Source organism: Oncorhynchus masou, chromosome 18 (genome assembly GCF_036934945.1).
Source record: "Oncorhynchus masou masou isolate Uvic2021 chromosome 18, UVic_Omas_1.1, whole genome shotgun sequence".
Lineage (NCBI taxonomy): Eukaryota > Metazoa > Chordata > Actinopteri > Salmoniformes > Salmonidae > Oncorhynchus > Oncorhynchus masou.
The window spans coordinates 53895396-53905071 of record NC_088229.1 but is presented as its reverse complement, the minus strand read 5'-3'; the positions used below and the strand labels follow the sequence as shown (position 1 = coordinate 53905071).

At 41.0% G+C, this 9676-nt stretch overlaps 1 protein-coding gene across 1 annotated transcript; it reads left to right on the top strand.

Annotated features, from left to right (window-relative positions):
- The first annotated feature begins 706 nt into the window (after nt 1–706).
- LOC135504819 (zinc finger protein 239-like) lies at nt 707–8219 on the top strand. The gene is made up of 3 exons (XM_064923697.1): nt 707–889; nt 1072–1159; nt 6730–8219. Exons 1-3 carry the CDS (start codon nt 878–880, stop codon nt 7686–7688), a joined length of 1059 nt encoding a protein of 352 aa, XP_064779769.1. The 5' UTR covers nt 707–877; the 3' UTR covers nt 7689–8219.
- Nucleotides 8220–9676: the final 1457 nt, after the last annotated feature.

Here is a 9676-nt window from a genome sequence, read left to right as displayed (position 1 = left end):
CAAACGATGAGCATCACAAATATTGTGAATTTTCCCCTTCAGTTGGTCAGCTTTCACATTTACCGCTACCCCAGTAATCACTACTTTCAATGGTACCCTTTTCTTGAGAGAGCAAAACAACAATTCACATCTCTTGCCCGCACTCGTATAAAATGGAGCACCTGCTCCCCCTGACCAGTTACCCTCATCGATTCCACAGCACCCAACTTTTTAAATTATTTATTTAACATAGTTATTTATTTAACTTGGCAAGTCAGTTAAGAACAAATTCTTATTTACAATGATAGCCTACTCCGGCCAAACCCGGATGACACTGGGACAATTGTGTGCTGCCCTATGGGACTCCTAATCACAACCGTGTGATGTGATTGATACAGCCTGGATTCTAACCAGGTACGATAGTGGCGCCTCTTGCAATGAGATGCAGTGCCTTAGACCGCTGCTCCACTCGGGAGCCCAAACTTCAAATGGATCAGCCAAAAGGCAAGAGTCCCCTTTATCCAAAAACTACCACCTCACAATCTCCCTAAAATCAGCACGAACCCCTCCAGATGTAGCGCTCAAAAGTGCGTCCCACTTGAAAAGCAGCTACTTCATCTTGATGTTCCTCTTTATCAATAGCGACCACGACGATTTCCCTTTTTCAAACACGCGCGCTCTCTTTCTCCCGGATTCATCGATTTCCTGGAGCGTGACGTCCCGGCCATCTAGAATCACAACAACAAGCTGACTTCTGCCCCATGGGAGCGTTTACATCGTTAGTCGACGCTTTACCGGACACAGACTAGCCTACAGACTATACTTTAACACAAAGTTTCCTCAAAATAATAGCCTCTTACATAGGCTTCATTTTCTTTACTAGATTTTGCGGGACGCGATGGAAGAAGAGGTACATTTGGCATGCCTGTTTCACCATTGCCCCTTTGCTTTGGTTAATGTCTGCTACAACTGTGAGGCAGGAGACACACTTCACGTGGAGCTCTTGTAGGATTTTGAGCGCGATATAGGCTACTCGTGCTTTTTTTTATAGAATGCGTTCATGCTCATTAATCTATACATTTATCTACGCAGCCTCATGGCAGGACATCGGTGAATAAATACCAACCGACCGAGTTGAAACTCAAAGAAGAAGAGGACCTTGGCGATTTCAGTTATCAAAGTAAGAGTGGTGGCTGATTATTACTGGATAAGTGTTGTGGTTTAAAAAAATCCTCAATTACCTTTTTTCTTAATTTGTTATTTACTTTAGTTTATTCTTATATGGAAGATGAATTATGGGACTGGTTAATTGCATGACACACACTATTGCAGGGGTAGGCGATCCTGTTCCTGGAATGCCACAGGTACTGCTGGATTTTGTTCCATCTCGGCCCTAATCAGGGGTGCGTTCAGTTCGCTTGAACGTTTGCTACGTTGCGGAACGTTTTCTACTGAACTACACGTTTTCACAAAACGTTCTTTAACAGACTTGAAGCAACGAGTGACGTATTTAAAGGGCAGGGGTGCATTTTGAACTCGCAACTCAGCCCTACCCGTTTTTTCAACTGGTCGATCAGTGCAGCATGGCTTCTGTTCAGTTGAACACTCTATTACGTTTTTATGTACTGAACGCAGCCCTGACCAACTGAGCTAAAAATGAACACACACACCTGGTCTTCCATGTCCGTTAAATCAAAAACATGAATTGCCTGCAGCACTCCAGGACCAGAGTGCAGGCGTAGGCAACCATAGGCAACCATCTTCTTTCCCTCCCTGTGAAGTGTACATGTCCTTCTCTGAGAAGGGAATTCGAGAGCTACAGTATAAGGTTCTATCTGCAAAAAGATGATTCTGAGAGAACTGGCTTTAAAGTTCCGAACCTTCATTGGTTTGAATGGTGTCAGTAATTTATATCTTGTATTCTTCTGAATATAACAGGAATTTGGGGGTATTAAGAGTACTATATAGGTAGAGAACATTGAACAGAACAAGGCTATATCATTAACAATATAGTTAATTGATTAATTCATGACAGTAATTAGTAAGGAGCTCCCCACACCTGGTTGTCTAGGGCTTAATTAAAAGGAAAAATCTAAGAACCTGCAGACTCCAGGCCCTCCATGGAATGAGTTTGAGACCCCTGCCTTAGTCTTTCCCATTCAAGCATAACTTGCCTTGAAGATTTGTGACCCGATTCAGGAAACTAGGCGTATTTCGCAAGTCACGACTTCACAGGAGAGCCGTTTGGACTTAAAATGTTTACGAAATGCCTTCTCGAACATGTGAACTTTCATGTGCCTTATTATCAAACTTGTATGCCATCTGTAAATACAAGTAAAATTGTTAAAATTACAAGCTTAGTTGGTTGAGCCACAGAAGAAGTGAGCAACCTTCCCGCTAGCCATGATTGGCTGAGATAATGAGTGGGCTGGACACACCGAGAGAGGAGTTTGGATTGGTCTGCTATATAGCACATATCTGTCTATTGGAGCTGGTCAGTATGTCTAGGTAATTGTCGAACGCGGCTTTTTGAAAGCGTATCGCGTAGTAAAACTGCATAAATCTAATGTCAAGTTAAAGTTTGCTGTTAGCCAGCTAACTTTAGCTGGAGAATGATAGCTAAGGAGATGGAGAAAATACCAGTCTGGATACATTGTCAAACTAAGAGCAACCATGTACACTGATAAGATAGTCTAGCTAGCTATATTTTCAGATATTACACGTTTATAAATTTGACAGTGTTTTCATTTCAAATGTACTGTTAGCTAACTAACGTTAGCTGGCTGGGTCCCTAGCTAACGTTATGTGTATGATCTTATTCTTCGTATCTCAGACACATTTGCTTGACTAGTTATAGCCATAGAGCCTGGTTGGTTAGCTAGCTGCAGATTCATGCAGGGTAGTGACGTCATGAGTTGTGATTATGGTCCATTGTTTAGCTAGCTACGTGTCTTAACAAAAGACTCCACTCTAATTTTGACGAAGTATTTTCATTTCAAGTTAGTGTACTGTTAGCTACCTAGCTAATGAAGCTGGCTGGCTTGCTAACTAACATTATGTTATGCATTGGATTCATTGTTTACCTAGCTAGCTATCTAGCTATATTTCTTAACAAAAGAAGCTTGTCTTAGTGTGCCAGAGCGCAGAATAATATTTTAACGTTCAACACCCGTTGAATGTGTCCGGTGTCAGTAAACTTCATCAACAAAGTGTAATTCAATTGTTGCCAGCAGCACAGTTAAACACCAATGCTCTGGATAACATGAAACAAGCCTAACCAGCTCTGCTAGGGTGAGTAAAATGGTCAGAGTGGGGTGTTTTCTCATTGTGTCTGGAAGTAGTTAGCCAGTTAGCTTGGGTGCTTGACTGTAGTTGAGGTCAGAGCTTTCAGATCAAGCCTACTTATTGAGGATCCAGTGTGCGCTCTGAACGTGAAACACTCTGAATTTACAAATCGACAATCTGACAGCAGAGTTGCAGTCACTCTGGATAACTTCTTATGGCAGATGACACTCATAGGACTTCATGTTACACAATACATGTATGTTTTGTTCGATAAAGTTCATATTTATATCCAACAATCTGAGTTTACATTGGCTCGTTATGTTCAGTAGTTCCAAAACATCCAGTGATTTTGCAGAGAGCTGCATCAATTTACAGAAATACTCATAAAACATTGATAAAAGATCCAATTATTATGCATGGAATTATATACACACTTCTCCTTAATTAATGCAACCGCTGTGTCAGATTTCAAAAAAACTTTACAGAAAAAGCACACCATGCAATAATCTGAGTACAGCGCTCAGACAACAAAACAAGCCAAACAGATACGAGCCATGTTGTGGAGTCATCAGAAGTCAGAAATAGCATTATAAATATTCACTTACCTTTGATCTTCATCAGAATGCACTCCCAGGAATCCCAGTTCCACAATATATGTGTGTTCGATAAAGTCCATAATTTATGTCCAAATAACTCCTTTTGTTAGCGCGTTTGGTAAACAAATCCAAACTTGCAAGGCCGGGCAAGTCCAGGCGAAAGTTCAGACAAAGTTCAGAAAGTTATATTACAGTTCGTATAAACATGTCAAACGATGTACAAAATCAATCTTTAGTTTTTTTTTAAATCTTCAATAATGTTCGAACTGGAGAAATCCTGTGTCTTTAGAATCGCAATGGAACGCAGGTCGTTCTCACATGAGCGCACGTGACCAGCTCATGCCACTCTGGCAGACCCCTGACTCAATCCGCTCTCATTCCCCCTTCCTTCACAGTAGAAGCCTCAAACAAGGTTCTAAAGACTGTTGACATCTAGTGGAAGCCTTAGGAAGTGCAATATGAACCGATAGACACTGTATATTCGATAGGCAATGACTTGAAAAACTACAAACCTCAGATTTCCCACTTCCTGGTTAGATTTCTTCTCAGGTTTTGCCTGCCATATGAGTTCTGTTACTCACAGACATCATTCAAACAGTTTTAGAAACTTCAGTGTTTTCTATCCAAATCTACTGATTATATGCATATATTATCAACTGAGCCTGAGTAGCAGCCAGCTTACTCTGGGCACCTTATTCATCCGAACTACTCAATACTGCCCCCAGCCATAAGAAGATAACATAACAGCCTAACCAGCTCTGCTAGGGCGAGTAATGTTCAGTGAGCGGTTCTCTCTCACTTAGATGTCTGGAAGTAAATGGCAAGTTAGTACAGAATGGTCAGATCAACCCTTAATAAAGAGATGGGTGGGGCTAAGGCTTAAGAGGGTGTAAAGGGTGTAGACAAAGAAGGGCTCTCTAATAGTAGTACCAAAACATTGAAAGATGGTTTTCTCAAAAGTGAGTTTACAAGTTGATCAACTTTCAAATCCAAATTACTTATCCATTGTTTCCTCAAATGCAGTGTATGATATATTAGAGGTGTGGACTCGTCACATGACTTGGACTCGAGTCAGACTCGAGTCACATGATGATTTTAGACTCAACTTGACAAAATCAAAAAAACACTTGCAACTCGACTTTGACTTTAACACCAATGACTTGTGACAACTTGGACATGAGCCTTTTGGCACAAACTGACTTGATACTCTCCCCAAGCCCAAATATACATAAAAAATTATGCTATTAAAAAAGTGTTCAGCGCATTAATTCTTCATTTAATGGATTACAGTTTGAATCAGAGAGCAGCCAATCAAATTGTGCCAGCGGAGAAAAAGTTGCGCATGGCAGTGCAGAGGAACATCGGCAGGTGAATTCAGACGGAGCCCTTGGAAAGCTGATACCCCAAATTATTATTTTTGGATATAAAGACTACGATGTAGTCAACAAAAAAACAGATTGCAACTTGGAAAACAAACTTCCAACTTTGTTTGACATTTGAAACTGCACAAAGAAAGGAAACACTTTGAAGTTTGTGGAAATGTGAAAGGAATGTAGGAGAATATAACACAATAGATCTGGTAAATGGTAATACAAAGAATAAACCAACAGTTCTTTTGTATTTAATTGTACCTTTTGAAATGCAAGAGACAGGTCATAATGTATTATTCCAGCCCAGGTGCAATTTAGATTTGGCCACTAGATGGCAGCAGTGTATGTGCAAAATTTTCAACTGATTCAAAGAACCATTGTATTTCTGTTCAAAATGTTGTATCAAGACTGCTCAAATGTGCCTAATTTGTTTATTAATAACTTTTCATGTTCAAAATTGTGCATTCCTCAAACAATAGCATGAAATTATTTCACTGTAATATCTACTCTAAATTGGACAGTGCAGTTAGATTAACAATAATTTAAGCTTTCTGCCAGATAGATCAGATATGTCTATGTCCTGGGAAATTTTCTTGTTACTTAAACCTCATGCTAATTAAGTTAGCTCAACCGTCCCATGGAAGGGACACCGATCCCGAAGAAGATTTTATTAAATGATTGTAATTTTATGACAGGATTGTTTTAGGTGTCTAGAGTATATCTGGAGAGAGAGAGCACTACAATATTAGTTTTGTTTCATTGATGTTTACCTCATGGCTACCCATATATTTCCATGAAAATATCAAGTTTATTTGGAAAGTAATAAATATATATATTTTTAAAAGCATTCATGATTTGTGTAAATGTAATATACTAACTATTACTCTTGTTAAAAATATGAATTTCTATTCAATTTGATGAAGAGCACATGACTTAAGGACTTGGGACTTGTCGGTTTGGACTTGGGACTTGAGTTCTAAGACTTGAGACTTACTTGTGACTTGTAAAAAGGGTGCGACGCAATGGCGGAGGCATGCAGAGGCCAAATTGAGTTCCGAACCGCATCGCCATGCGCATCCCAAATTTTGTAACAATGCGGTGGTTCTGTATAGCTCTGCATTGACATGTTTGGTTGATGGTAGGTGGGGGCGGGGCGGGAGTTCCTGTATAAACACAAACTCACTTCCTTGACAACAGCTCTGCGCTGCTCTGCGAAGCACAAGAAGTATGAGCGTAAATACTGCACGGCCAATGCAGATGTTGTATTGACCATGCAGGGCTTTTTACCCTGCAAGGTCCAGAGTAATGCTGGTTTTCTGTTCTACCAGATAATTGATTGTTCCCACCTGTTGTCCCAGGTCGAAATCAGTCCCCTACACTAACGTAAACCTAGGAATAGGGAGTCTAGAGCCCTGATTTGGATTGGTCACATGACAATTTATCGTGGAGATTTACTAAGCTCTATCTGTCTAACTCAAGATCTTGTTTGTTTTTGCCAGGGCCAGGAGGGAGCCCAAACTCACACTCCGACAGTGGGAAGACTTCCTCGGAGTCAGGGGAATCAGACAGAGAGCTGCCCAAATCAGACAGACCGTACAACTGCTCTCTGTGCGGAAAGGGATTTTCCCAATTGGGGCATCTGAAATTACACAATAAAACGCATACAGGAGAGAAACGCTATGGCTGTATTCAATGCGGGAAGAGTTTCGCAAGGTCAGACTATTTAAAAAAACATGTGAAAATTCACAGTGTAGAGAAACCATACAAGTGCGCTGTGTGCGGCAAGGTATTTGCTAGGTCAGACATCTTAACCATACACAAGAGAGTTCACACTTCAGAGAGGGTGCAGCGTCCCACCAAAGAGAAACTCTATCCCTGCTCTCAGTGCGGAAAGCGGTTCTCTCAATTGGGAAACCTCAAATCGCATGAGAGCGCTGTGCATGCAGGAAAGAAGCCTTTCAACTGTCCTGAATGCGGAAAGGGGTTCTCACATTTTGGTAACATGCAAAAACACCAGCGTGTGCACACTGGAGAGAAACCATACATGTGCCCTGATTGTGGGACAGGTTTTTCCAGATCACATCACCTCAAAACACATCAGCAAATTCATAAAGGGGAGAAGCCTCACTTATGCACTGAATGTGGGAAGGGTTTTGCTAGGGCAGACTCTTTAACGGCACATCAGCGAGTGCACAGGCTAGACAACAAGCCGTACGGCTGTTCTGACTGTGGCAAAGCCTTCTCTTCATTTGGAAACTTAACACAGCATCAGAGAATTCACACCGGAGAGAAACCATATCAGTGCTCTCAGTGTGAGAGAAGCTTTGCTTTTTCAACAGATTTGAAAAATCATCAGAGGAGACACACTGGAATGAAACCATACTATTGCTCGGACTGTGGGAGAAGTTTCACAACGGCATCTTCCCTAAAATCACACCAGAAAATTCACAAATTATAAAAGTCATGGTCTCTGTGTAGTAGTAATGTCTCTCTACATTGTCAAACACTAGCGAAATACTCAGCTGTCAAAATCCTGCCGATGGGGAAACCTTGAGGAGGCTCACATTTTTCTTAGGAATACTAGAGGCACAATATTCTCATGGTTTAATCCTTGGTTGAAAAACAGCATAGGAATTCAATGTTTTGTTTTTAATACAGTGATTTTTGTTAATTGGATGGTTATTTTTACACTGAAACTACCTGAATTGTTTTTACCCAGAAATATCTTAATGTTTGAATGTGTTTACTAGATAGCTCCAGTTGTATGAATTTGATTCTATATATGTTGCTAATGACAAGCAAAAAAACATGACTATAGGGAACCAGAATCTCCTGCAAATTATGTTAAGTTTTTGTTGTATAACCTGCATTTGTCATAAGAGGGTCAGGACACATTACATTGCAATCACAAAACATATGCAAAGTTATATTGACAATAAACTTTAGTTGCAAACTCATTTGAAGCGTTTATGCTTTAATTTAGTCTTCTGACACTAGTTCAGTTGGTAGAGATAAGAGTGTCTGCTGAATGGCATACTGACTGGCTGCATCACTGCTTGGTATGGCAATAGCACCCCCCTCGATCGCCTGGCGCTACAAAGGGTTGTGCGGACAGCTAAGTACATCACTGGGGCTGAGCTCCCTGCCATCTAGGACCTCTATCAGGTGGTTGACTTGACAGCTCATGCAGTTTTAGTGTTCTGATTACAGAGTTCTGATCATGGAACACCATGTGTCTACACCTACACAGTTGCCACATTAAAAAAACTGTGATACTCTGAAAAATACGAGGTCAAATCATGACATCCGTGATCTTCAGGTCGGAAAGTTGGAACTCTAGAAAGAGGTCCGAGGTCCCGAGTTGGAATTCCAAGTTTGATGACTGTTCAAAATGATTTTTCCCAGTCGGAGCTCGGGAGGCTGGTCTCAGATGATCCCGCAGGCGAAGAAGCCGGATGTGGAGGGCCTGGGCTGGTGTGGTTTCACATGGTCTGCGGTTGTGAGGCCGGTTGTACAGTGCTGTGAAAAAGTATTTGCCCCCTTCATGATTTATAATTTTTTTGCCACGCTTAAATGTCTCAGATCATCAAACAAATTTTAATATTTCACAAAGATATCCCAAGTAAACACAAAATGCAGTTGAAGTGATAATTTTATTTATTAAGGGAAAAAGCTATCCGAACCTTCATGGCCCTATGTGACAAAGTAATTGCCCCCCCACCTTGTTAAATCATGAATTTACTGTGGTTAATCAAATTTTTTGGAAAGCTGAGTTCAATTTCACTTGCCACACCCAGACTTGATTACTGCCAGACCTGTTGAATCAAGAAATCACTTAAATAGAATGTGTCTGACAAAGTGAAGTAGGCCACAATATCTCAAAAAGCAAGACATCATGCCGCGATCCAAAGAAATTCAGGAACAGATGAGAAACAAAGTCATTGACATCTATCAGTCTGGAAAGGGTTACAAAGCCATTTCTAATGCTTTGGGACTCCAGTGAACCATGGTGAGAGCCATTCTCCACAAATGGAGAAAATTTGGAACAGTGGTGAACCTTCACAGGAGTGGCCGGCCTACCAAAATTACCCCAAGAGTGCAGCGACGACTCATCCAAGAGGTCACAAAAGAACCCACAACAACATCTAAAGAACTGCAGGCCTCACTTGCCTCAGTTAAGGTCAGTGTTCATGACTCAACCATAAGAAAGAGACTGGGCAAAAATGGCATCCATGGCAGAGTTCCAAGGCGAAAACCACTGCTGACCAAAAAGAACATTGGCTCGTCTCACTTTTGGCAAGAAACATCTTGATGATTCCCAAGACTTTTGGGGAAATATTCTGTGGACTGACGAGACAAAAGTTTAACTTTTTGGAAGGTGTGCATCCCGTTACATCTTGCGTAAAAGTAACACAGCATTTCAGAAAAAGAACGTCATACCAAAAG

Excerpts from the sequence above, each read along its gene's own strand:
- LOC135504819 (XM_064923697.1), top strand. Across the intron at positions 1,160-6,729 it reads TGGCGATTTCAGTTATCAAA|GGCCAGGAGGGAGCCCAAAC; the intron begins GTAAGAGTGGTG and ends TGTTTTTGCCAG.